Below are 27,620 nucleotides of genomic sequence, written 5' to 3' on the forward strand. Positions count from 1 at the left end.
TTGGAAATATTCAGGAGTTACTGGTCGGAAGTCAAAAGGAATTGAGCAGCTCCCGGTGAAATCACGTTAAAGTGCGCCGCTGACACGCAGAGGTCGGGGGCACGGGAGACTCGGAGACGCGGGCGGTTCTTCCCGCCGCCGTGCTCGCAGACGCGCGCTCTGCGGGGAGGCGGGAACGCAGCTCTCCCACCCGGCCTCGCTCGCGGACGCCCTCGGGGGACCGCGCCGGGAGCCCGCGCCGGCCCGGAGCTTCTCCTGCCGGCGTTCCCTCCCTTCGCGCTCCGCCTCCCCTCGGATCTGCCCGCTCCGGAGGAGCTGCCGGGGCAGATTAAGGCTGCCTCGGTCTCCGTGGACCCTCGCCCTTCCCCGGCCGTGAGTGGAGGTGCGGCTTTGACCCCGCGGCCGTGCTCTCGGAGGGCAGTTTTCTCCCGGCTTCGGCTCAGTGGTGCCAGACGTCACTCCCTCTCTCGACTTCGGGACCCCCGGCCCTCCCAGACCCACTACCCGAGCCAATTTTTCTGTCTGGTTGCGATCCTGTCTGTCCAAGGCCATCACCGTTTCCTGTTCCCGCGGTTCGCGGTGGCCTCCAGCCCCTGGCGGACTCGGCGGTTTCCCCTACGTTTCTTTAGGAGGTTTCTTCTCTTTCTTTGCTTTGCTGCTTCAATAAACTTCACAGCCAAAGCGAAGCCGCGCCTGGGTTCGTAGTTCGGAGCACTTGTCCAGGCATGCGGCGCGGGAAGAGGGAACAAAATTGCCAGGCTGAGGACGCAATGGCGTAGGGGGACGAAAAGGGAAGGTCCCACCGAGACTTGAACTCGGATCGCTGGATTCAGAGTCCAGAGTGCTGACCATTACACCATGGGGCCACTCCGAGGAGCCCTTGTGCTGGGTACACATGCTAAGGTCTTGGATGATCCAGTACCGACGCCCCTTGCCGTGCTTCTGGGATATCTGAGAGGTGAGCGCGCATTCTCTTCCTCTCCAGAAAAAAGTTCTGGACGCTTACCCGGAATGCGTGCACCCAACTTCCGTTACGCCAGCGCCTTCACCCGGGAGAACGCGGTCTTCCTAACGGCAGACCCCTCGCCCCACGCCTCCTCCGTCCTCCCAGGGGGCAGGTACTTGGCGCGTCCCAGCCTCTGTTTCTCCACCGGAAAGCAAGGGGGGCGTCGAACAAGACCGTGCCCTCGCGGTGCCCCAGGCGTCGCACCCACGTTTTCTGCGCTGGCGCCCCCGGAGACTCGTGCTCACCGGTGAGACGGGCCGGTGAGCGGCTCCGCAGGCCGGGAACGCGGGTCACGCCTGAGCTCCCTCGCGATCAGACCGCGCTGCCCTCCCTGGAACCCTCTCCCTAGCGCGGCCCCCGGCGCTCCTGGGATACTGGACTGGACTCGGGCTAGCTCTGCTCCCCAACTAGGCTGCGTGCTCCCACCTTCACCGCTGCCCTCCGGTGGGAGTTGCCTTGTGCTCCGAGCCTGGGGAGCCTCGGGTTGGCATCTTACGCCTGCGAGCCGTGGGAGGTCGCGTCAGGCCGCGTGCTTCAACTGGGGAGCGCAAAGATTCCTCTGGTCCCCAGGAGTCCCCTCCTCCTTCACGCCCTGTAGGTGGAGCTCAGTCTCTGCACGGTGGGACCCCTCCTGCCTCCTCATCCAGCCCACAATATAACCGCAATGAGAGGTGCAAGGAGCGAATCTCTATAGATTTGAACTTCGATGCTTCTGGTCCCTGCTTTCCTTGCATGTCCACTGCCAAGTTCCAGCCTGGTGTTGGTGCGGCCTGTGCTGAGTCCTGAGCGTTGTGAGAACGCATCCCATCCTATGAGGTCCTTTCTTGGGGCGTCAGAAGGATTTTCAGCCTAAATAGTTGGTCCAGAGATCAGAGAAGGGTCAGACTTTGGCACAGGACAAGCGGGTGGGGATCCCTGGGAAGAAGGTACGAGTTGAGGTGCGAGAGTGAGAGAGATCGCCTGAGCCACACCCAGGGGCGTCATTTCGGGGAACAGGTTGTGGGGATCCCACTCCACACTCCAGCCCCCCCCCAAGTGCCCATGGGGCCCAAAGGCCCGGAATCCCCCGGGGGAGGATGGTGAGAATCTACCATTGTCTGCTTTACTGAGTATGACTTTTTCCAAGTCCACTCACATGTTTCTGTCGCAGATGTACTTTTTAGCAGAATCATTGCGTTTCTTCCACTAAATGAAATATACTTTTGTAGTTACACAGAAAGCAGCTAAAAAGTCAATTTTGAAAAAAAGCTATCTACATGATTCTCAACGAAAACAACCAAGTGCTTAGAGCATAGACTAAACATGAGAAGTTCAACTCTCCCCCAAAGACTCATTTTTTAACTTATTAGAAAATTAGCTATTTGAAATGAGGAACAAAAAGATTTTTCTCTGGAAACACTTGTAGGGCAACAGAGATTGTGTATTTGTGTGTGTGTGTGCATGTGATAAACAACGCAAAGCCTTATTGAAGTAGAGGCTACATGTTTCTGCCAATTTAGAGTCACCCAGGATACTCTCTGCTTGTTATCCCAGGATACAACCAGGTGCAACCCAGAGAGCCTGCAGGTGCACACACTGAAGGACTGCCTAGATTGGCTTCAGGAGGCCGGGATGGAGCCGGAGCAGGGTACCCACTGCGGCCGCGGGGCAGCGAACAGAAACTCTGAACCCAAGTGTCTGAGACCCCCTCCAGAAACGCCCCCCACAAGCGTCCACGCCCAGCAGAGACCCGATGCCCGTGGGAGCTGCCTCGGCTGCTCCAGGCCCCTCCACCAGGAGCTCCTCCGCCGCACGCGACCCCTGTTAACCTGCGCACAGGGCTCCCCAAGGGAAGCGCTGAAAGGTTCCCGCGCGCTGCAATCGCGGGGGGGATTCACCCTCCCACCTGAAAGAACCACAGTGGTACAGGAGAGGAAAACCGTTTTCCAGGCGATGAATATCAGGTGCAGAGGGATGCGAGGGCTATTCAAGAGTTCCTATAATAAAAACCTTGTTTTCTCCCAAGATCAAAACATGTACTGGCCCGTACGGGGATCGAACCCGCGACCTTGGCGTTATTAGCACCACGCTCTAACCAACTGAGCTAACCGGCCACGGCGAACAGCTGACCTCAATTTTCCTTCCGTCCCTCCAAAGCGTTTAGCTCGTTTCCCTTGTGTTTGTACCTTAGAAAGAGGAAGACTTTTCCTGCTTCCCATCCTTAATAAACACAGCACAACAAAAACATCTTTCTATAAAAACAGACCCAGACGAGGCTGTTGACCTTTGGGCGGTATTCGTGGACTTGAGAGAGGACAGAGAAACTTTTCCAAGCGTGACAAAAGCGCAGGAGTCGCGGGAACGCGGCCCTCGGAGTGCCCGGTGGTCGGCAGGTGCCCACGAGGCCTCACGCGCCCCCCGCCAGCCGCTCGCGGACGGAGCACGCTCCTTGGTGTCGGAGGGACATTCCCGACAGGTCCGAGCGGTTGGCCCGGGTCCGCTGGGGCCGAACGAGGTCCCCGAAACCTCCCGTCCACTGAGGCCTCGGGAGTCCGGAGCGACCGCAACTCCGAGGTCCTGGAAGACCCCTGGGAAGGTGGATCTGGTCACTATTTCAGTAACCGTTAAACTCAAGTTTCCTGCCGGTCTTTGTCCCAAAAAAGGTTACCATGGGTTTGCTATTTTTGCCATTCAGAAATTTTACATTGTAAACAAAGTTGTACCAAATTTTCTTCTTCACATAGTGGCATTTATCCATGTGTTTTCTACCCTTGTTTTTTAATTTCTTAAGCTTGGAAAGTATGTTTGCAATCATTTGGTATCAGAACAGAAAAGCATTTTTGATTCTGTCTTGAACATGCCTAAAACCCGGCTGTAGGGTGTGTCGTCCCCAGCCTGCACAGTTTGTCTGGATCAACAGACGCCGCAGCTCAGGTGTGCCAGGACACCTTGCACACGTGTGAGGAGCTGCCTCAAAGAACAGCGCATGGCAACTTTGAAAGCCCTGTCCGACCACACTGCAGAGGGCTGACTTCGGTTCCTTTTTGTCTTTTAGCTGTGTGCCTTGTGAGAAGCCCTGTGGACAGCGCTGGCAGCCTGGGGCTATTGTTGAAGGCCAGGCAGAACTGTGGCTTCTACAAAGAATGCCCAACAGAAAGCTACCTTCACACCTAAATATGTACCAGACACGACGAGTCGAACTGACGGTAATGATTGTCAAAATTCAAGCTTTCGGGCAAAATTCCGTAGTTTGGAAAATTATGCTTCACCTTTCTGAGGTGCCAGTTTGCCAGACCGAGAGAAGCTGTGGACTGTGTCACAGGAACAGGAGCAATAGGAGCTGTTGGTAGACATTCCATGTGCAAAGCTTCTACTTCACTCCCGGTTTGAGGAAGTGTGTGTGTTAGCAGAGGCGATGGGGGAAGAACGCCGTGGGCTGGGTGGGGGCCGCTCCGCGAGCGCCCCGAGTCTTCGCGGGGGAGGAGCGCGGCCGCCCCGCGGCACCCAGGTCCCTGTGCGCTCATGGGTGTGGGACCGGCCTCTGGGGGACGAGGGTCGCGCGGGCCCGCGACGGGGAGAGTGAAGTAGGAAGAATGTGGCGATTTAATAACTTGTCTTGTATTATTTCCGGTTTCTGCTGCCTTTTCCCAATGAAATTGGATTAACGATAAGGTTTGGTTGTCGTTTATTTATTCGCAGGAGGACCGGTGCCCTGTTAAAGTTTTATTTCTATTTTTTAAATGCTCAAATTTTTACATTGCTCTTCAGAAAACTGGTATTAGCCTTCTATTTACAAGAATTTTTCTTGGTTGATTTTAATGATCACTTCACCGACTTTTTAAAAAAGATTTCGTTATTTATTTGAATGTCAAAGCTGGGGGAAGGGGGAGTTACTGATTGTTCCAGGAAATCCAGTTAATCATAATCAATATTAGATTTTCATCACTGCATTTCATTTCTCCCATTATCTCTAATGCATTTTACTACTTTCTTTTTGCGGTTTCTCTGCCTTTTAAAATTCTCATTATCAAACATTTGTTTTAATCTATGCTTCCTTGAGTGTCTTGTAGTCTTCATTTCATTTTTTTTTTTTTTTTTTTTTTTTTTTTTTTTTTTTTTTTTTGACAGGCAGAGTGGACAGTGAGAGAGAGAGACAGAGAGAAAGGTCTTCCTTTTGCCGTTGGTTCACCCTCCAATGGCCGCCGCGGCTGGCGCGCTGCAGCCGGCGCACCGCGCTGATCCGATGGCAGGAGCCAGGAGCCAGGTGCTTTTCCTGGTCTCCCATGGGGTGCAGGGCCCAAGCACCTGGGCCATCCTCCACTGCACTCCCTGGCCACAGCAGAGAGCTGGCCTGGAAGAGGGGCAACCGGGACAGAATCCGGCGCCCTGATCGAGACTAGAACCCGGTGTGCCGGCGCCGCTAGGCGGAGGATTAGCCTAGTGAGCCGTGGCGCCGGCCTTTTTTTGTATTTTTTCCCTGAGCTCAGCCAACTTTTATTTCATTTCCTCCCGTTTTGTCCATTTCTGATTTTAGTTTTTGAATTTATGATTTAATGTGTTGCCACTTTTGTTTCTTATATCTACAAATGCATGTTTGAGGATATTTCACTCGACCTCGAGAGTTCTCATACATTTTTCCTTTGTGGAGGCAATTTCGCCAACTGTCCTATTCGGTTTCCTTATAGAAGCTGTGTAGAGAAAGACTATTCCAATGCTCATTTTGTGGAGAGCTGGGGTGGTAGTCAAGATTCCCAGCTCAAGGGTGACCTCTACTGTCACTCTGGGAAAGTACCATCTCTTTAACGTGTTGGGAGAGAGGGATCTACAGGGAAGAGTCCGGGATCTTCAGACTTGCGGGTTTCCCTTTGTCCTGCTTCTCCCCACACCTCAGTTCTTTCCTGCACTGTCTGCCTCCCAAGCCTCTCCATCCTGTCGCACCCAGAACTCCTGCCTTTCTGATTCTGCCACCTCCAGTCTCACTCCACTGGACAGCCAATTCACCAGAGAGGCGATTTGAGAAGAGGAGAGGAAAGCGTTTATTTCAAGAAACCAGCAGTCTTGGGGGGAAAAGAGACTTCTCTATCCAAAATGTGCTCTTTCTGCCAAACCAGCCAGCAGGAACGGTTTTTAAAGGAAAGGGGGTAGCTGCAGGAGAGGTTAGGAAAAAATCATTGATAATGAGACAGAATTTCACGTTTTGTTCTGAGGATCCAGGAAATCCAGGGTGTCAGCCAGGGGGAGGCTTCTTGATAGTGGAGCGACATTTGGGTGGGACTTTGCTAGCTGGGGCTGAAGTCTGCCACTCCAAGTCCTCTCCTTTGAGGAGCTCCTGAAATTCACTATTCACTAGACCAGTCACAAGCAATCCACAGTATCAATAGTTGGTTTTTGTTAGATAAAACATGAAAAGAAGGGAGGGAGGGATGCCTTTGTTAAGGCAAAATGTGAAAAGAAAGGAAGGAAGATAACTTACCGATGGTTACACCCAGAGCCAGTGTCCTGACCCACCTGAAGCCTCCTCAGTATTGCCTCATCTGTTTAGAGGGTGGTTTTCAGCTGGGGAAGTAGGGTCTGGTTTTTTTCAGGTCCTTGCCTTCTATCTAGAGAAGTATTCTAAGTACAGCCACAGATACGGTGCACAAAGTGATTGAGTTTATTTAAAAGGTGAGAAAGCAAACACACCTGTGCGTAGGTAGGGAGTGGGCCAGTAGGAGAAGGGGGTGGGGGCTCCTCCTGCATCCCTAGTCAGCAGAGAGAGAAGAGAAGGCTTTTTCCAATCTCGTCCTCTTTCATGAGTATAGACATGTAAGGATCTCTAAAGTAATTTTCCAAATGGATACATTTTACTTCATACACAAGATTCTTCTCCATTGTCACAAGAGAGAAAAATGAACTATCTGTCCTTTCTTTATCCCATAGTTCTGTCAAATTCAGTGTAACACAGGGACTCCCAGAGTGGATCAAGATCTGCACGCTTGTCTCTGAGATCACGCACACACTCACAATGAGGGACCTGTTTTCATGGACTGATTGTTCCAGAACCATGCTCTGGAAGGCCAGAAAGATTTTGGATAACACATCTTTGCACGGTGCAGCATATTTGTGAATGTGGACCAGGTTTGGCTGAAGATTAAGAATTTTTGAGGGTCTCACACATTTATAATCCTGCAGCAAAACACACTTTGTGATCTGTGGGAAATATCTATGGACTATCCCTTCTGTGAATGAAGTAGGTGTGGAAGTGTTTTGTAATAAATTGCCTGCATGTCTCCATCGTCTGGGAAATTAAGAATTCCTCACACTCCTGAGAGGCCACAGCCAGTACCTCTCTCCTGTGGTGATATGGACTCCAATTAGAAGTTTTGGAGTTATGCCCTTAAAGCCTTGTTTTCCAAGGTCACATGCTAGCTCTGGAGGAAGCCTGCGCCCCGGAATCCCAGCTTTCGGAAGGATCCTGTGCTTAGGGGTTAAAGCTCCTACAATACAATGCCGTTGTGTGAAGAACACACATTTATACAACTGTTTATGACATAAACGTGCTCCGTCCGCGAGCGGCTGGCGGGGGGCGCGTGAGGCCTCGTGGGCACCTGCCGACCACCGGGCGCTCCGAGGGCCGCGTTCCCGCGACTCCTGCGCCTTTGTCACGCTTGGAAAAGTTTCTCTGTCCTCTCTCAAGTCCACGAATACCGCCTAAAGGTCAACAGCCTCGTCCGGGTCTGTATTTAGAGAAAGTTTTTTTATGTGACTATTTTATCTTTGTTTGTCAAGAACGGAAGTAGAAGAAATTATTCCTTTTTGTAAAATACACGAAGAAAATTTTTTTTGAATTTATAACGCCTAGAACTGAAAAATGAAGAAGAGATAGCTGGTTGTACAGCTGTGGCCGGTTAGCTCAGTTGGTTAGAGCGTGGTGCTAATAACGCCAAGGTCGCGGGTTCGATCCCCGTACGGGCCAGAAAGTGGTAATTTTGTTTTTCACCTCCGAGGCTTTAACTCTGCAGCGGAAGGAAGGGCAGAGAAACAATGAACAGTGTGCTCTGAGCTGTAAAAGTAGGATGCCCCTGACTTTCTCTTAAAACTCTTTGAACACCACCCTGTTTTCCAATCTAAGGACCTGGGACTGGATCCTAGCCCAATGAAAACAAAATTGAACTAAAAAAGGAACGGAAAACCTAACTAGATAACTGGCAATTTGAAAAATTGCCTTGCCTTGAAAAAATGGCCTTGTCACCAAGACATACAAGACAAAGCAAGGAATTCTTAGAGGTTTGCAGGTCTCCGAAGAGCTTCGCAGCCACTGCGGAGACTGCACGTGGTTGGAGCTGTCGCCTTAACGCGGGAACACAGACTGTCGTCAGGAGGGGCTGACCTGGACAGGAGTGGGGTCGGGGCTCCAATTTTAGGGCAACATAGACTATGGGCTTTTAAAATAAGTAACATAAATCGTCAATTGGATGTGACTAAACGTGCCAAAACAGCCAACGAGGATGCTCTTATTTTTCTGACACTTTCCAAACCAGACAACGTTTTAGAGACTTCTAACACCACGGATGGAGCAGACTTGGACCACATGCGTGACTTAAAGGTCATCACCAACCCGGCCACGAGTGCGGTTGGGTCTCCTCTCAGGCTCCCGACTGAACAGAGCGGACTGCGCGCCGGGCCCAGCCCCGGATTCCCCGCGGCACCCGAGTCTCTGAAACCCCCTTGCAGACACCTGATGCCTGTGGAAGCTGAATGCGCCCCTCCGGGGCCGCTCTCGCCCCCTGCCCCACCTACAGGCTCCCTCCCCGCGTTCCCAGCACCTAGGGAACTGCTCAGTCTGCGAGCCGCCCGAGACTCCGCGGGAAAGGCCACCGGGACAGCTGGCCCCGGCGCCTCCGGCCGCTCGGAGAAAACCCGGGGCCGACGACTTCCTCCTGGACCTCCGCGCGGCGGGCACCTGCCTCCCCGGGACCCGCTCACTCGGAAAAAACGCGCGATAAAGGAGACACGGCCTCTGCTGTGCAGTTGCGGGTCAGGCGGGGAGGGATGGCAAGCCTAAAATTCAGAGAAGAGGTGCCTGTTTGGGGCAGGGAGGGGTGAGCTGCTCTGTGACTTTTCCCGCACTAAGAAGTAGCAACGCAGGGCTCGACGGTGGCCTGAGTGTGTTTTGATTTGGTAGTTGACATCTGCAGGTGCCGGGTCCCCAGCCTAGGACCTAAGCAGTGATGAGAACTGCCACTATATTGGGCGATGGTTTCCGTAACGCACGCGCTGCGCGCCCTCCGGACAGGCTAGAAACCGCACTGCACCCGCAAGCAGGCAGTGGTTTTTCCTTGCGCACAGAGTCCTACATCCCAGTCCAAGGAGAGAATGATGTCACTCAATCGATGTGAGTTAAAAACAAAGACGACACAAACAAATGCAGACCAGAGCGAGCCTTCTCCAGGCAGGCCAGCCAATACCCACCAAGCGTTTCAGACTGGAAGGCTGCTTGGGTAACTTGTCCTCAGCCATGAAGACACCCCGCAGTCTTCTCTTTCTCATATTGATTCTTGCAAGCTAAAAAAGAAAAACAAAATACATAGGGAGCCGTGGGCCACGAGGACGGAGAAGACTGTGGCTACTGCCGCGGGTGTGGCAGGCAGGCTTGTGGAGTGGAAGAAGGTTCACACAGAAGGAGAGCCACAAAGGTTTCTCATAACAAGAAAGCACACGACACAGGGCGAGCAGCAGCGACCTCTGGAAAGAGCCCAAGTCTCCCCTCCCGGCCTTCTGGTGTCTCAGGCTGGAATTCATGGAGCATTTTGAGTGAGGGGAGTGGGAGCCATTTCCAGGGGTTCTGAGTGGAGGGGTGCTGAACGCTGTTCCCAGGATTTGCCTGGGAGACTCCTGTCAGGGTCCCCTGTTTGGCTGTTGGTCACGCACCATGAGACCCCTCGGCAATGGCCCTGCCGATGTGTGTTTTACAAGATGGACTCCAGATGCATCGTCCTTGGGTTTGCCCATCTGGGGTTGGGCTTTCTGGCCTGGGCTGGTCGCTATCTCACACAAGCAAGCAGGCTGTCTGAGCAGTCCGCTTCCAAAGCTGGCATTTTTAAGCCAGCAAAACAAGCCATTTTAGTTCAAGCAAGTGAAATTTGGGTTTTAGCTCTCAGATTTTTCTGAAGGTTCCTCTTGCTTGCTGCTTTCTCCAGATCCTAGCTCTTTCCTGCCTCCCTGCCATCCCCTCTTCCCCTAGGGTGCAACTCTGTGCTGAAGAGGGTCTGCCCACATGCACCTGGAAACTCTGGGGACCGTGTGCTCTGGGGCCCGCCCAAAGGGTCTAGGTTTATTTGGAGTAGAGAAGGGAAAAAATCCACACCCAAAGGATTATTCAATTTGATAGAGGGACTGGTGATGTGGCACAGGGGGTTAAGCCACCACCTGCAGCATCAGTAACCCACTTCCAAAACAGCTCCCTGCTAATGTACCTGGGAAGGCAGCTGAAGATGACCAAAGTCCTTGGATCCCTGCACCGACATGGGAGACCCAGATGGAGTTCCAGGCTCCTGGCTTTGGCCTGTTCCAGTCTTGGCCATTGTGCCATTGTGGCCATTTGGGGAGTGAAACAGCAGATGGAAGATTTCTCTCTCTCTCTCTCTCTCTCTGCCTTTCAAGTAAATAAATAAATCTTTTTGAAAAAAGAAAAGAAAAGAAAAGAGATCACAGTGAAGAGAAATTGGGAGGCTGACATTTCAAGGCTATTAATGGGGAATACAAATTAATATTTAATTTAGAAATCTACCAGGACTTTAATAGGGAAATCCAAGGGAAATGGGCAGCCCTGAGGCCTCATGAAGGTCCCACTCTTCTCTGCTGCTCTGCACGACCAGGCATGTTCACAAGGCTATGCCTGTTCATGGGAGACAGAAAGTACTTTGTCCCTGGCGGAAGTGTAGAGCAATCTTGTAAACTCCCTGAACCTTGTGAGCAGTCCCCAAGCCTCATGAGATCCAAGAGAAGGCTGAGAGATTGAATGTCTGAATGGTCAAACTATATGTAGAAAGAGAACTTGGAGCCACAGCCAGCAGTAATCAGCTCAGAAGCAAGCATAAGACCAGGAAGCCAAAAATACTCCTTGTACCAATTGGCTCCAAACGGCCAGGACTTGCTTATTAACCCACACTTTCATTTTGGCTTGCTTCCAATTGAGGACCTGCCAGAGAAAGCCAGATGTACTCCCCCAATCACCGGATAGGACGCCCCTCTTCTCGTGAGGGTCTACAGCCTCCGCAGGCCCATCCACTCAGAGCACAATGGAAGGCTTGCCTTTTGTTCCACCATAAAGAGGAGCGGTTCCTGGGGCTGAGGTGGGGATTGGATGTACAGCAAATAGGCACAAGAATCTTCCGGGAGTGATTCCACAATAGCTCTGTGATGATAGTTGTATAAATCTTTATTTTCCCCCAAAGCATTGCATTTTACACTTAGAAGTGGATGAATTTTAACACATATAAATTACACCTCAGTAAAGCTGATTTTTAAAATAAGTATAAGGGGAGGCCGGCATTGTGGCACAGTGGGTTAAGCTGCCACCTGAAGCACCGGCTTTCCATCGGGCACCTGGTTCGTGACTTGGCTGCTCCAGTTCCAATCCAGCTCCCTGCTGATGGCCTGGGAAAAGCAGCAGAGGACGGCCCAAGTGTTTACGCCCCTGCCACCCACATGGGAGATCCGGGTGCAGCTCCTGGCCCAGTACTGGCCATTGTAGCCATCTGGGGAGTGAACCAGCAGATGGAAGATTTCTGTGTCTCCCCCTCTGTAACTCTTTCAAAATAAATACATAAATATTTAAAAAAAATAAAAATAAAAGAGTAGGTTAAGCGTATGGAAACACACACACAAATAGCAGTCATTGCAAGGTGCCAGATCACAGACAAAAATGTGAGGTGATGGCATCCTGAGAGCTAAGAAACTAGTCCAAAAAAGTTCTGTGATGAGAAAATGTATTTCAGGGAGAGAGAGAAAGAGAGGTAGAGAGACGGGGGGGGGGGGGGGGGACGGAGAGGGAGAGAGAGAGAGAGAGACAGGGAGGGAGAGGGAGAGGGAGAGGGAGAGGGAGAGATTTCAGTATATCCAGGCCTTGTGTAGATATACAGTCATCTACCCCAAAGCAATAAATATAACCACACATCATCTTAGTTTTCAACAGTGACAGTATAAATTCAATGGCCTTTTTAAATCTGTCCTCTGACAAAGAAGTTCTTTAAAATTGTCCAAAAGATAGCAATCAATCATTGGCCTATTAAAATGAGAAACACGGAACAGTTTGAGAAAAATTGTGCCCATTAATACTGTAAGCTGAACACAACTTTCAAATTATTGGTTTTGGCGATCAATTCTTAAATTAGTCAAGAGAGGAAATGAGACAAAATGCATTTATACAGTCTTTGTGCAATTAGCTCCATAATGACCCAAGCACTTCAGCCATCACTTGCTGTCTCCTAAGGTGTGCCTTAGTGGAGAGCCAGGACGTGCACCAGGCACCCCATATGTGATGAAGTCATCCCATGTGGCGTCTTAACTGTTGCACCAAACGCCCATCCCAAATTAACTTTTTATTATACAAATTTATGGTGTACAAACATTATTATTATTATTATTTTTGACAGGCAGAGTGGACAGTGAGAGAGAGAGACAGAGAGAAAGGTCTTCCTTTGCCGTTGGTTCACCCTCCAATGGCCGCCACGGCAGGCGTGCTGCGGCCGGCGCACCGCGCTGATCCGAAGGCAGGAGCCAGGTGCTTCTCCTGGTCTCCCATGGGGTGCAGGGCCCAAGCACTTGGGCCATCCTCCACTGCACTCCCTGGCCACAGCAGAGAGCTGGCCTGGAAGAGGGGCAACCGGGACAGAATCCGGCGCCCCGAGCGGGACTAGAACCTGGTGTGCCGGCGCCGCAAGGCGGAGGATTAGCCTAGTAAGCCGCGGTGCCGGCCCAAACATTATTTTTTTTTTTAATATTTTATTTATTTGAAAGGCAGAGAGAGAAGAGTATGTTCCCATGAGCTGGCTCACTCCCCCAAAGCCTGCAACAGCTGGGGCTGGGGGAGGCTGAAGCCAGGAGCCAGGAACTCAATCCAGGTCTCCCCTAGGGGTGCAGGGACCAACCACCTGAGCCATTACCTGCTGACTCTCAGGGCGTACATTAGCAAGAAGCTAAATTGGGAACACAGCTAGGACTAAAATCCAGGTGCTCTGACATGGGTTGTGGGCGTCCCACATGGCCTTTTAACTACTGTGCCAAATGCCTCTGCAACGAGATGCTTTGATCTACATATATATAATTATGTGACTACTGCAAGCAAATTAGTGTAGCTATCACTTCCCATAGTTATTGTGTGTGTGTGTGTGTGTCAAGGACACTTACGATCCACCCTCCTAGCACATTTCTAGTGCGCAACACAGTGTTATCAACTGTAGTCCTCAGGCCGTGCACGAGCTCTCAGCCTTCATCCTACGTCATTGTAAAGTTGTACCCTTAGTTTCCTTCTTACACTTACTGCTACTGCTGTGGATGGATGGGAGTTTGCCATTGAGTGTGTCCAAGGCTTGGTTCCCAGCGTGGGGCTCTGGGAAGGTGCTGGGACCTTTAGGAGGGGGGCCTAGTGGGAGGTCATAGGTCATTGGGCAGTACCCTGGGAAGGGAGTGACCATGAGAGGCTTGTTTTACAGGCTGAGTTCAGGCGCGGTCTCTCTGTTTCCTGGCTACTACAGGATCCTTTGCATGCATCCACCACCCACCATAGCCCCCTCAGCACAGCCAGTCTGCACCATGCAGTTTGGACTTTGAACCTCCAAAGCTGGGAGCCAGATAAACCCCTCTTCACTTCCTAAGCAGTTTATTGTAGGCATTTCATTTTTGTGATGGGAAGCTAATAGAACTGTTTCTAGCTACTTGACTTTAAAAAAAAATTCCAATATAAGTGAGACTATATAGTGTTTTTCTTTCTGTGCCTAACTTATTTCACTCGGCATATTGTCCCCCAGGTTTATTTATGTTGTCACAGAGGATGAAAAAAATGCCTAAAATCATAATTTCTTTATTCATCCATCAAAGGACACTTCAGTTTTATACTTTGGCTATTGTGAATACCATGAGAACAGAGACATCGCTACAAGGTGTTGCTTCATTTTCTTTGGGGATAAATCCAACAGAGGGATTGCTGGGTCAAATGGTATCTTCTTTTTAAAAAAATTTAAGGGGCCAACCATACTGTTTTCTGTAACAGTTAGAGCAACTTACCTTTCCCTCAACTGTGTGTAGTGGTGCCCTCCCCAGAGCTTGTTATTTCTTGCCTTTTAGGTAACAGTTGTCAGCTGTGAGAGCACAGCTCACTGTTTTGATCTGCAGTTCCCTGATGATTACTGAGGGTGAGCGCCTTTACATAGGCCTGTTGGCTTGTTTATGTCTCCTTTAGAAAAACATCTGTTCAGGTCCTCACCCATTTGTAATTGAGTTATTTGTTTATTTTTGCAACTGAGTTGTTTTGGGTTCTGTATATGTTTTGGATACTATCAGATAAATGGTTTGCAAATAGCTTGTTCTCAAGCCATTGGATGCCATTTTATTTTTTTCACAGTTTCTTTTATGGGAAGTAACTTTTCAGTTTGATGTAGCCCTCCTTGTTTATTTTTGCTTTGCTGCCTGAGCATCCAAGACCAGTATTGTTATGGGCCTAAGAACCTCAATTTTTATTTCCAGTTCTTGCCTCCACAGAGATAAGAATTCAAAGCAGAGGCATAAATACAGTGCACAGGTGAGAGCAGGATTTATATAAGAGAGAGGGTGAATATACATTGACGTGAGCGTGTGGGCCACCCCAAAGGAGACACCCATCACAAGAGGGCAGAAGGCCAGAGAGGGACCCAGACACAAAGTCCAGAAGCCAAAAAGCAAAACCCAGAGTTCCCACACATATCCGTCACTTTTATGAAGTAGGGGTGGTGCCACAATTGAACACACAGACAGGGTGGGGTTCAGTATGCATGAGGCTTTCTGGGAGTTGCCTCCATGGGAAGCTTAACTTCCACAGGGCCAGCATGGTGTCTCTTCCTTCTGAGTCCCAGGTGAGACACAGGTGCATCATGGGAAAGTGGATTACCAGATTGACAGGTTAAGGGGGGGAGCTACAAAGCAGTGTCACACAGAAGTTACGAAAGCAGTTTCCGGCTTCAATTATTGCTGCCTAACTCCCTCCCGAGCCACTCCTGATCAGTACAAAGGTGCTGTCCTTTGAGACTGTGACTTTACCAGTGTTCTAGGTGAGTGGGCCTCTGCCAGGAGCCGCAGCAAAGTTGGCTTCGTGGTCTCTCGCAGCCAGGCTGAATGGCTGTGCCGCTGGAACGAATGCGGAATGGGAGCACCCCTAGGGCCTGCCGCGGATTTGCACTGTCCATTCCTAAAAGTCGAGGGTGTTCATATGCAAATACTTTTCCCTGTGCTGTGTACTGCGCATGCCGCAACGGTGGGTTTAGTTTCAGCGCTGCTTTCTGGCAGGACTTTGCTCCTTGAGCCAGCCTGTGCTGGCCTCCTGCACAGGTGCTGCCTATTCTTGATCTTTATTCCATACACTCTATTGTGCCTTGTTTCTTCAGCTCAACATGATTTAGAAGCTAATCAAACCTTGTGCTAACCAGTGGCTCATTCCTTATTGCCATGTAAAATTTTATTTGAGGAGTATATGTGAACTTTTAGGCCACTGAGAAACCTTGACAGCAGTGTCCAGGACAGAAGCCCCACTGTCTGAGGGTGAAATTGTGTGAAAGAGGCCAATCAAAAAACACACAAAGCTCCTACCTTCCTCAATACTGATATCTGAGTTAAAATCTTTTCCCTGGTGTTTGCATAACCCATAAGTGAAAGTTTACTAAAATCACACAGTTCCCTCTTTCATGCTGGTCCATTCTAGTACAGAGAAACTGAATAGAAATAAGGTAATCTCAGTGTTTATAGCTAAGGAACACATAAACAGGTAGTAGTGACAGAAAGTGGTGCCTGGAGGCAGTCAGAGAAGACCTCCTGGAGGAGGTGGCCCTGGAGTCCAGACTGAATGTTACAAAGGGAACAGCCTTCCAGGGAGAGGGACCAGCTAAGGAAAGAACCAGCTTTAGATTTTCTTTTTTTGTAAAGATTTATTTATTCAAAAGTCAGAGTTACAGAGAGGAGAGGCAGAGAGAGAGAGAGAGGTCGAGAGAGAGAGGTCTTCCATCCGCTGGTTCACTCCCCAATTGGGCCAGGAGCCAGAAGCTTCCTCCGGGTCTCCCAGGCGGGTGCAGGGCCCAAGGACTTGGGCCATCTTCTACTGCTCTCCCAGGCCACAGCAGAGAGCTGGATCTGAAGTGGAGCATCCAGGTCTCGAACCGGTGCCCACATGGGATGCCAGGGCCAGGGTGCCACAGTGCCAGCCCCAGCTTTTAGATTTTCAGTAACCCAAGGAGGCCATGTGGCTGATAGCACACAGGGTGGAGAGCAGGAGGGGGTGAGTTCAGGGAAGAGTTGGACAGCCAGAGTGTGCCAGGCCACGTGGCCACAGCGAGGAAGCTTTCTAGGGGTTTTAATGATGATCGGATCCACCTTTTGAAAGAACCAATATGGCTGCCAGGGCAAGAGTGGCCAGCAGGGGACGACAGTGGGGCAGGAGACCAGGAAGGGAGTGTATCTTGGAATCTTCCATTCTTTCCCTGATAGATGCAGAGACAGTAATTCTATTTGTTGAGCAAGCCTGGGTGAAAAACTAAGACTGTTCAGCCACAAGCAGCCAGGCTGGATGCTCATGACCCCAGACCCAGGTACCACAAACGCTGAGGCACCTCCTTGGCCTGGAAGTGAGGCCTGGCTCTGAGAAGGCGACAGAGGAGAAGGCAGCTAGCACCAATCCCAACTCCATCCAGGCGTCAAGCTGGGAAGAAGTTTGCAAAAGACCAAGAGAAGGAGCCTCAGCAGGGAGGCGGAGAAGCAAGAGTGCATGAAGCACTGAGGGTAAACATCACTCTTGGATTTATGTATTTATGAGAGAACGATGGAGAGCTCCCCTTCACTGGTTCAATTCCCAAATGCTCGCAAAAGACAGAACTGGTTGGACTGAAGCCAGGAGCCAGAAATTTGATCCTGGTCTCCCCTTGGGCCACCACCACTACCACCCAGGGTCTGGAGTAGCAGGAAGTTGGAATTAGGAGCTGCAGCCAGGTATTTAACCCAATCACTCTGATATTGGACACCGGCATCCTACTGCTGGGCTCCTAACTGCCTGCTCTCCATTCTGTCTTAAAAAAAAAAAAAGTTTTATTTATTTGAAAGGGAGAGCAAGAGCAAGAGAGGGAGGAGAAAGCTTCCATTCACCAGATCACTTTTTAAAAAATGCTTTGTTTTTATTCAATTTGGGAAGCAGAGTAACAGAGACAGAAAGAGATCTTCCATTCACTGGTTCACTCCCCCAAATGGTCATAACAGCCAGGACTGGGCCAGGTGAGCTAGGTTTGAAGTAGAGCAGCTGGGATTTGAACCTGCACTCTCATATGGGAGAGTTACACTGAATCACTTTTTAAAAAAGGTTTTATTTTTCTTTTCCAATTTGGGAGGCAGAGCTACAGAGAGAGAGAAAGATTTTCCAAATTGGAAAATTTCACTCCCCAAATGGCCACAATGGCTGGAGTTGGGCCTACCAGAAGCCAGGAGCCAGGAGTTTCTTCCTGGTCTCCCATGTGGGTGAAGGGGCCCAAGCACTTGGGCCATCTTCTGCTGTTTTCCTGGGCACATAAGCAGGGAGCTGGATCAGAAGTGGAGCAGCAGGGACTTGAAACAGTGCCCATATGGGAGGGCTTGCCGGCATCACAAACAGCACCTTTTCCCATGGTGCCACAGCGCCAGCCTCCATTCTTTCATTTCATAGATTCTGAGCACCCAGGATGTGCAGGCACTGGTGCAACGGTACATGTATAATGGGGGGTCCTAGGGTCAGAGCTCAGCATTAGGGCTGTGGAAGTACAGTGAGAGGTCTGGGTTGGCCCTGGTGAAAATGACTGAGGCTGGCTCTCAGATGAAAAAAAAAAAAAAAGTTAGTTCCCAGGGTTTGCAGTCAACAAAGGCAAAGGACTTCCCTACTTCCTTACAGAGGGGCTCCAGTTACCTGTCCTGACCTTGCTCCAGTTACCTGCCCTGACCTCACTCCAGTTACCTGCCCTGACCTCACTCCAGTTACCTGCCCTGACCTTGCTCCAGTTACCTGCCCTGACCTGCCTTTACTCCCCCTCCCATGTTCCAGCTCCCTAGAGGTGGTCATTCTCAAGCACATGCTACTTCTGCTCCATGTGGCTAAGCCCAGAGTGGTCAACTGTGCCACCCACTGGAGCAGCTAACACAGGCCAGGGAGGTAGGTAAGCACCTTTGGGATTAATACCCCCAGCCTCCTGGCCCTGGAGGAGGGGGTTCCCAACAGGGAGGCTTGGGTAGAACCCTGAGCCCCTATGGTTGGAAACCAGAAGTGCCAGGGAGTGCCAGTCAATTATGGGAAGAGATGGTGAGAGAAAGGTCTGTATGGAAGACACACAGAGAGAAGCAGAGATTGACACGAAGAGGCATGGAAGTAACAGTCTCAAGGGAGAGCCGCAGTTGGGATGGAGACTCAACTTCCCACGCAATGGTGCTGAGAAGCAGGGCCTTTAAGCAGCAAAAGGTCTCTAGGGCTCTGCCCTCTTGAGTGCATCAGCACCACCGTTAAGGGAGTGGGCATCACGGAGGGAGTGGGCTCCTGATGACAGGGAGTGGGCATCACGGAGGGAGTGGGCTCCTGATGACAGGGAGTAGGCATCACGGAGGGAGTGGGCACCACAGAGGGAGTGGGCTCCTGATGAGAGGGTGCGTTTGCCCCCTCGATCTCTCTCGTCTCTGTTACGACACAGCAAGAAGCCCTGCTCAGACACCGTTCATGATCTCAGACTTTCTAGCCCCCAAACCAGGAGCAAACTAAGCTTCTATGGCTCACAAGTGGTCCAGAGCCAGACACAGATGGAGAGACTGAGAAGGGCTAAGGAGAGCCAGGCAGAGTCTGCAGAGAGGGGAGGAGCGCGGGAGAGAAAAAGTGGGCAGAAGAAAGAGGAGGCACGAAGGAGAGTCAGAAGCAGAGCAGCGTACTGGCTGCCAGGGCAGAGGGAGGGGCAGGACCAGAGGCAGGACAACCACGGGGGAGCCCAAGGCACGCAGAGAAGGCAATGGGGATGGTCAGAGAAAGAGAAGACGAAGAGCAACAGGGATGAAAAGGCTAACAGAGACGGGGGACTGTGGGGCAGGGTATAGTGAGAGAGAGAGCAGAGGCAGTGTCAGGGTCTGCGGTCCAGACAGAGAAGGTGCCCGGCCTGGAGCTACGTGGCAGAATCCATGCCCGAATCTGAATGTGGGTGCCCCGGCACAAGGAGCCACATTTCTTTGAGAGTGAACACGGAACACACCAATACCCACAGTGAAAAGAATCACCTCTTATATTTGCATAACTCTTGGTCACAAAGCACTTCTCACTGGGAGTGAGGATGTTTGCAGAGGCAAGCCAAGTACATGCCAAACACGTGCCGGATCCCAATTCTTGTGAACTTCCCTCTTCAAAACAAGCTGTTCCCTTTTGTCCAGCAAACAAATCTGTCCAGGGTTGAGATGGCCTTGCCAGGAATGGAGAGAGTAGGGGGCTCAGATTCTACCCCTGGTTCTCCTTAGTTGGCCCGAGCCAGGCCTGCAGCTGCTGGGAGATGTTCTGTGGGGAGGTGGGCAGAATTTGGAGTCAGACCCCAGCACCAGAAGGAAGGAACATGGCAACGAGAATGCAAGTCACCTGCAACCTCTGCTCCCCTACCTGGCGCCCTTGGCAGAGACTGGGAGAGTCTGAGGGCCTCTCGGGTGCCATGTCCAAACAGTGGGAGGCACCAGGGATGAGAAGGGCTGGCGCAGAGGGGCCCAAGGCCTGGGTTACGCTCAGCACATGCCAGGGGTCAATATCCCCTGAAAGGAAGGGAGAAGACGGTGTGGGGGGCCGGGCTGGCTGGGGGGCGGGAGTCAGGCCTGACGACACACTCACCATTGACAAACAGCACATGGGTGGCCCTGGGGGTCTGGCCACCATAATAGGAGTTGGTCTGGGCCACGGCCTGGGCTACGGATGAGGCTGTGAGTCCAAACACCTGCTCGCACAGATCCAGATGGGAAGGCAACGCGGGGAGCAGGGAGAAGGGACATCTCAAGTCCTCACAGGAGACATCTGCGGAGGAGACACCTGTGGGTACAGCAATGCTTCCAGGCCCCCTCCTCCTTTATGATCACACACCGCTCTCCCCATGACGACAAGACATCTCCGCCCTCCCTTCCAGGAGCTCCCAGAGAGCGACAGCCGGCAGTGCTCAGGGCCGTGGTGAAGGCCAGGAGGCAGGGAGCCCGAGGGAGCACCAAGGGCTCAGGCAGAGCATCCTGCAAGGGAGAGGACAGTACAGGGCCAGGAGGGGTGAGCCTCACAGAGAGTGAGCAGAACGCCCGATAAACAGAGGACACCGTGTGCTCGCGGCACAAAGCGGACCACGTCCCCCCTGCTTAGAGCCCCGGCTCACGGCACTTGCAGGGGAAAGGCGCTTCCTAGAACTCAAGGGAATCCCTCCTCTCCTGACCACTCGTGGGGCCCCTACCACTTGCTCAGATCCTGGCTGGGTGACAGCAGAGCCCCAGGCCTTGCTATCACAGAAAAGACAATGGCACATGCAAAGGTTCAAGGTGTCAGGAAGACTGGAGGAACACGAGGACCAAATACGGGGCGTCACAGTAACAGAAACACCAAGCACTGATGGAATCCTCACCATCTACCTGTTGCACACATTACCTCCTTTAACCCTTGAAACAACCCTGCAAGAGAGTTCTGTGGCTATTCCCATTTACCAGGTGCGGAAACAGGTATACAGAGGTAAGTCACTTGGCCAAGCTGGGTGGGACAGGCATGGGGAAGGGCCCAGACCGGGCAGGCCTGGCTGACAGACCATCTGGGTAGCTGGAAGGAGGCATCTGGAACAGGCTTGGGTGTCCAGCCTGTGACTGGACGGAGGGAGGCCAGCCTTGGAGGAGGAGAAGTCTGAGGTTGGAGTGTGTGCTGTGCTGGAGCAGGAAGGCAGCGAGAAACACAGACGTGCTGCTGTGGTGCCCCCTCCCCAGGCCAGGTGAGCGATCCTGGGGAAAGGAAGTGCGTGCTGGGCACAGGTGTTGTTAGGAGCCAGGGTCAGGCCAGTCACTCACAGAAGCCGAACTCGGTACACGTCTGGTACAACCACTGCCGGTCTCCCACGCCAGACACCTGTGGTTCTGTGGCCCTCAGCTGTGCTACTGTGGCTGCTCGGGAAAAGCTTAAACACCTCTGGCCCAGGCTGTGCTTGACAATCTAGGGACAGACAGAGATTCCTCCTGGGCCCCAGGCTAGGAGGCCTGCGTTCCCACAACTCAAACCGGAACTGGATGGATGCCGTCCCGACTTCCCCAGGCACTTGGTGGTCAGAGGGGGCAGGGCCTGGCTCCCTGTTACAGCCACGGTACTGGATGGCCAGGACCTCACTATCTGTGGCACCGAGAGCAAATTAACTTTTGTGCCTCAGTTCTCTCCCCGTGACCGGGGATGTAATACATACTACGTAATAGTGCTCCGGACACTGGTTTGGACAGTGTTGGAAATCCGGCACTGGGTTGTAACTGGGGACTTCGGGGCTGGGGCCCGGGGCCCAAGGGGAACTCTGCCCCCAAGGCTGCTTTTTTTTTTTTTTTTTTTGCTCATTCTATACATACATACAGCATTTAAAGTGTGCCCGGCCCTGTCGAGGCACACGAAAGGGGCTAAGCAGGTAACAGTCATTGCACAAGCTTCCCCTGTCCCTCGCTTCGCTCCGTTCTGCAGCCAGGGAAACCGGGGCGCACGGAGGGGCGCGGGCGGCGGGCGCGCAACTCACCTGCACGGCGCGGCGCAGCCCGCTGTAGGGCGCGGGCACTCCGCGGCGGTCCCGGGCCAGCAGTAGTCCGCACAGCGTCCGCACGCCCAGAGGCGCCCCAGCCTGTCCGTCGTACTGCGCCGCGCCGCCCACCACGGCCTGCAGCGCCCCGAGCAGTTCTGCGCGGTCCGCGGCGCTGCCCAGGCGTCCGCACGCGCCCAGCTCCGTCCGCAGCGCGATCCGCGCCCTCCCGCCCGCGCGCAGCCGCCGCTCCACGTCCGCGAAGGCCGCGGCCACCGCCGCGCGGCACTACGAGAGCAGGAAGGGACCGGGACCGGACTGGGATCTGGATCGGGATCGACGTCGAGTCCAGCTATCGGCCGTCGAGCGGCCCCGGCCTGACGCCCCGCCCCGGCCTGACGCCCCGCCCCCGCCGGGCGGTGCCCTCCTGATAGGCCCGCCCGTAAGCTCCGCCCACACCTGCCCCGCCCCTCCCGCAACGCGCTGAGGAAGGGTCGCGCGTGCGGTAGGTTGCGACTCGGGCTCTGCCGCCTCCTTCCCCGGGACCCCTACCTCCGGCGACCCTCCGACCGCCGCGTTGGTGAGGCTTCTGGAAACCACCTGGAGGCGGACGGCAAAGGCACCGACGGTGTCCAGGGCGCCGCCCCGGGACTGTCCCCTCCGCGCGCCCCCTGCCCGCCGTCCTTACGTCGTTGTATTCGGAGAAATCCAGCGTGGCGCGCACCGGGGCCGAGGAGGCGACGGAGGCGAAGAAGAGGTGTGGGAACTGAGGAGGAGGAGCCGTAAGCCCGCCGCGGGAGCCCCTGCCCCGGGTCGCGCATCTTGGCGCTTGGGGAAACTAGCGGCTCCGGGGGTGCTTTGGGGCTGGGGGCTAGGGGCCGGGTGGGCATCTCTGCAACCTGGGAGAGGAATCCGTGCCCCGGTTCCCGCCCGCAGCCCGCCCGGAGGGCGCCCGGGACCTTGAGCCTGGCCCAGGCGGCCAAGGAGCCGGCATAGGAGCCTCCGAAGCAAACCCAGGGACTGGAGGAGGAGACGTTGAGGAGGCGGGACAGCGCCAGGCGGGCGGAGGCCGCATCGGTCAGCCTGGGGGCAGAGGGGCCGCTGGGTCCTCGGCGCCGGGGTCCCGGGGGAGCCCTTCACTCCGCGGACCGGGGAGCGGGAGCCCAGAGGCGCCCGCGGAGGACTCTTGTCCCTGGGGTGTTGCTGAGGGCGCTCCACCTCCGCATGCGCCGGGGGAGACCCCTTCCTTCCCGCCCTGTCGCAGGTAGGAGAGGAGAAATTTCCAAGGCAGCTTAGGTGAACACTTGGTAGATATGGGGAGAGACAGGAGGCAATCAAGGAGGGCTACTCGGTGGAGACGGAGGTCACAGCTGGGCGGGTGTGAGACCATGAGTGACACAGGAAGCTTGTGAGGGCTTGGTCTGATTTGTGCCCTGGAGGGATCGCTCGGGTTTCCACCTGGAAGCCATGAGAAGAAATGGAAACCCACAGATGGGAGAGGTTTCTGCGGCTGTCAGCAGGTCGGAACTGCTGGAGGTTGATCATTTGGCCACCGCAGAGAGAGAAACAGGTGACACAAAGGGAGCAGAGGCCCAGAGCTGGGGAGGAGGAATAAGACGCTGTGAGAGAGAAAATGGGGAGCCAGAGACGCTGCGGCTGGCTTCGGGCAGTGGAGCAGAGGCGCCCAAGCACACAGCCTGGCCCTTTGACCCCGAGTGCTGCCCTCCGCCCACTCACGCATGGCGACTGGACAAGAACCGGAGCTGGGCCAGGTCCAGGCCCCCTGCAGGAAGACTCAGGCCGTAGAATCTGTGTTCCAGGCCTATCACCAAGGCGCCCCAGGCCGGGGCCAAGGCTGCGGGGTGCCCTGGGAAACACGGGTGCTGTCAGTCCCCCTTCCTCGGCCCCATGAGCGAGCTTCCCCAACATGTCTTTCCCCACCATTGCCTCTCACCTGTCATCACCGAGCCAGGCCCGAGGCTGCCTTCGCCTCCCAGATGCAGGAACACGGGTCCATCCTGGCCGGCCCAGTGCTGGTCATTCACCCAGTACCGCTAAACAGGGAGGGGGGGGTAAGAAAGGACTTTATGGAGTCTGCACCCGCTCCCTGCCTATTCCAGCCTCTTCTGTCTTTAGTAGTATCTGAGTTGGCCTTTACTTGCATGGTCCTGTCTGTCCTATTTGTCTCGTCACCTGGAATGAAGATCTAAGAAGCAGGTATCTTCGTCTGTTTTTCCAGTTACAGATCCCTGGGACCGCAGGGAGGGGCTGGCCCGTGGTGGCATGTGCTATTTCTCCCAGTGGTCATTATAGAATAACTAATACACACAGATTGAGGGATCGGCCCCAGTGCCTTGACCCCTGGAGACCTGATGTATCGAGGAGGCGCTGGGAAATGATGAATTTATTCATGCATTTGGGAGAGGTTTTTTGGGTGCCTATCCTGAGCCAGGTCTGGTTCCACAGGGAGGCCTGGGGTGCATTTCCTGTCCAAACCGGGGGACTAGGAGGGGGAGGCCCTGAGAGCACTAAGAGAATGGAGACCAAGGTGAATCTGAGAAGCTGCCTATGGGGCTACAGGGAACTGACAGCAGGAAGCAGGGGGCCCAGGGTAGGGGTATGGGGGGGGGGTGTTGAGCACAGGCTGGGGGCTTCCCTCACCTGCAGGAAGGACCTTCTGTCGGAGGTGTTGAAGGGGTCCAGGGGCTGCTCCAGCCACCCCACTTTGGGGAGGACAGCAGCGCCTGGGCTCAGGCCCAGGCCAGCACGCTCTTGATACTGCTGAATATGCTGCCCCAGGCGCCGGAGAAGGGAGGCTGTGGGATGTGGAGGCCAGAGAGTCAGGCCGGGCCCCCTGAGGACCCCGCCTGGCCCTCTGCCCCTCCTACCTGGAGCTGCGAGCCCCCAGAGACAGAACAGGAGCACAGGACCCAGCCCCAGGGCTCGCCCGGCAGCCATGCTGTCGGGCTCGGTGCAGGCTCTGGGCAACGTCCCACCCACCAAGGGCCTTTATCCTGGTTCAGAGGGCCTTTATCCTGGTTCAGCCTTCCGTGCGGCGCCTCTTTTCAAGCGTCGGAGGGAACCAGTGATGCGGAGCAGGGACGCCAGCATCTGATGAGGAGACCTGCAGGTGTGAGCCTGTGAGGGCAGGTTTCCCCTCTGCCCTCGGTTTCCCCTGTGAGCCTTAGTGAAGCCTCCTGTGACCGTACCTCAGGCTCCCTCACGGAGCTTCCTCAGTCCACAGCCCTGCCCTGCTCTGCACCCCCATTTCCCTCTGTTCCCCCATTTCTTTGTCAGTATCCTCCTCTGTATTCCAACCTCTTTAAAAATGTATTTTTTGTTATTTTATTTGAAAGACAGAGAGGCACAGACAGAGATCTTGCATCTGTTGGTTCACTCCCCTGAATGCCTACAGCAGCCAGGGCTGAGCCAGGCCAACACCAGGAGCTCAGAGCCCAATCTGGGTCTCTCACAGAGGTGACAGAGACCAACATACTTGAGCCTGTTGTGACGAGGGTGCATACAGCAGGGAGCTGGATTGGAAGTAGGGGAGCGGGACTTCGAGCAAGCCACTCCAATATGGGATGCAGGCATCTTGAGCAGCCATCCTTATTAAATAGCAAAACCCTGACATTCTTTGTCCCCTGTTCCTGTGGTTGTCACTTTATTACAGTGATCATATTTTACTGTGTCTCTCTTCCAAACCATTCTGCAGGATAAGGGTTTACTGTGGGGTGTGGGGGGGAATTTTGGCTATTTTGTTCACTGGTTCTTCCATAACCTGCAAACCACTTCAAGGCACTTGGTAGGTACTTGGTAAGAGCACAATGAATAAAAGGCTGTGGACGAATTCATTCATCAGAGCACGTCATGATCAGGAAAAATCCCCTGGGAATGTGACATAAGAGGGCAAGAATGAGGAGCTGAGAGATGCATGGGGTGATGTGCAGCCAGGGGTTCCTGGCACAAGGAACAGTGAGTATGGAAATACTAAGTCATGAACCTGCCAGCTTCATGGATTATCAAGGTGAGGTGGAGAAGGAACTTGAACAAGAAGAGAGGGAAACCAGAGATTTGACCCTGATGGCAAGCCATGGACAGGGCTGCAGATTTTATTGAAAGTTTAATATGTTGTCATAGATGACAACATTCTAAAAATTCTAAAAATTAACAATTTAAAATCTTTCAAAATATTGCTAAATTTTTTCATTTGGGGGAAAATATCAGTGTACTCAGTTTCAGTTGCTAGATTGGACAGGGATTTTCACTCCATATCAGTAGTAAGATGAATGGCCCAATTTAAAAAGGGCAAATGATTTGAATAGACTGTTCACTAAAGAAAAGATACTAATGACCAGTTTGCATGTGAGACAATACTCAACATCATTAGTCTTTACTGAGTGCAGACTATGAAATAACCTGTTTGTAGACACTAGAAATGGGTATAGTAAAGACAGATAATACAAGTGTCAGGAATGTGAAGTAGAACAGCCACTTTTTAAAAAAATATTTTTTTAAAAGATTATTTATTTGAAAGGCAGAGCACCAGGGAGAGAGGGAGAGAATCTTCCATCTGTTGGTTCATTCTCCAAATGACCACCATAGCCAGGGATGTGCCAGGCTGAAGGCAGGAGCCATGAACTCTATCTGGGTCTCTCACAGGGATGACAGGGACCCAGACTCTTGGGCCATCTCCTACTGTCTTCCCAGGTACAATAGCAGGGAGTTGGATGGGGAGCAGTGCAGCCAGGACTCAAACCCCTGCTCTGGTATGGATGCTGGCATCCCAAGCTCCAACCTAACCCACTATGCCACAGTGCTGGCCCTGGAACAGAGCCAGCTTTTATTAAGTATAATTTACATGTAATGAAATTTACCCATTTTAAGTACATGATTCCATGTTCTTTAGTAACTCTACAGATGAGTACAGCTATCACCACAATCCAGTTTTAAATGTCTAGTCATCACCAAAAGAAAGTGCACATTTAAACACAGTTCCTATTCCCACTCTTGGCCCTTCCAGACAGCCACTCATCTATTTTCTCTTACCTTTTTGGGATATTTCATATAAATGGGATCCTACATATATTCTCTTTAAAAGCACATTTATTTATTTGAGAGAGAGCACATGCTCCCATCCACGGTACACTCAGAGAGGGAGAGAGAGAGTGTACATGCTTCCATCCATGGTACACTCAGAGAGGGAGAGAGAGAGTGTACATGCTTCCATCCACGGTACACTCAGAGAGAGGGAGAGAGAGAGAGTGCACATGCTTCCATCCACGGTACTCTCCAAATGCCTGGAGTGGCTGAAGCTAGGGACTGAGAACACACATGTGGGTGGCAGGGATCCAATCACTTGAGCCATCACCATGGCCTTCCAGGGTCTGCATGAGCAGGAAACTGGAGATAAGATCTGGAGCTGGGACTCAAACCTGGGCACTCGAGTGTGGAACACAGGCCCCTTAACCAGTGTCTTAACTGCTCGACTGAATGCTCCCTCCTATAGGCACTGCTTTACATCTCATTTCTTTCACTCAGCATGAATTGTTCATTCATGGTGCAGAGGTAGCAGCACTTCATTCTTTTTTGTGGTTGAATATCCATTGCATGGATTTATAAGCTTTTATTTATTATTAGTCTATAGACATTTG

General features: G+C 52.8%; 1 protein-coding gene, 1 long non-coding RNA gene and 3 other non-coding genes across 5 annotated transcripts in view; 2 read left to right on the forward strand and 3 right to left on the reverse strand.

The window, feature by feature from the left end:
• LOC103345140 (uncharacterized) overlaps positions 1-27,620 on the forward strand; it is a 297,246-nt gene that overhangs the window by 134,020 nt on the left and 135,606 nt on the right. The gene's annotated exons all lie outside the window — the stretch shown is intronic.
• On the reverse strand, positions 795-866 carry TRNAQ-CUG (transfer RNA glutamine (anticodon CUG)). Its single transcript has one exon. It is a non-coding gene; the product is annotated as a tRNA-Gln (tRNA).
• Positions 3,026-3,099, reverse strand: TRNAI-AAU (transfer RNA isoleucine (anticodon AAU)). The gene has a single exon. It is a non-coding gene; the product is annotated as a tRNA-Ile (tRNA).
• TRNAI-AAU (transfer RNA isoleucine (anticodon AAU)) lies at positions 7,867-7,940 on the forward strand. Its single transcript has one exon. It is a non-coding gene; the product is annotated as a tRNA-Ile (tRNA).
• Positions 19,460-24,990, reverse strand: PRSS16 (serine protease 16). The gene is made up of 12 exons (XM_002721637.6): positions 24,855-24,990; positions 24,628-24,782; positions 23,921-24,020; positions 23,704-23,833; positions 22,926-23,049; positions 22,655-22,732; positions 22,519-22,566; positions 21,967-22,254; positions 21,266-21,407; positions 20,070-20,249; positions 19,848-19,993; positions 19,460-19,748 (listed from the first exon to the last, which is right to left on the reverse strand). Exons 1-12 carry the CDS (start codon positions 24,922-24,924, stop codon positions 19,692-19,694), a joined length of 1,518 nt encoding a protein of 505 aa, XP_002721683.2. The 5' UTR covers positions 24,925-24,990; the 3' UTR covers positions 19,460-19,691.

Source organism: Oryctolagus cuniculus, chromosome 5, assembly GCF_051225735.1.
Source record: "Oryctolagus cuniculus isolate XC-2025 breed Fujian yellow rabbit chromosome 5, ASM5122573v1, whole genome shotgun sequence".
In the NCBI taxonomy this organism is placed as follows: domain Eukaryota; kingdom Metazoa; phylum Chordata; class Mammalia; order Lagomorpha; family Leporidae; genus Oryctolagus; species Oryctolagus cuniculus.

Excerpts from the sequence above, each read along its gene's own strand:
- PRSS16 (XM_002721637.6), bottom strand. The coding sequence starts at position 24,924 with ATGGCTGCCGGGCGAGCCCTGGGGCTGGGTCCTGTGCTCCTGTTCTGT. Across the intron at positions 24,021-24,627 it reads ACAGAAGGTCCTTCCTGCAG|CGGTACTGGGTGAATGACCA; the intron begins GTGAGGGAAGCC and ends CTCCCTGTTTAG. Across the intron at positions 22,255-22,518 it reads CGGTCGGAGGGTCGCCGGAG|TGCCGCGCGGCGGTGGCCGC; the intron begins GTAGGGGTCCCG and ends CTGCTCTCGTAG.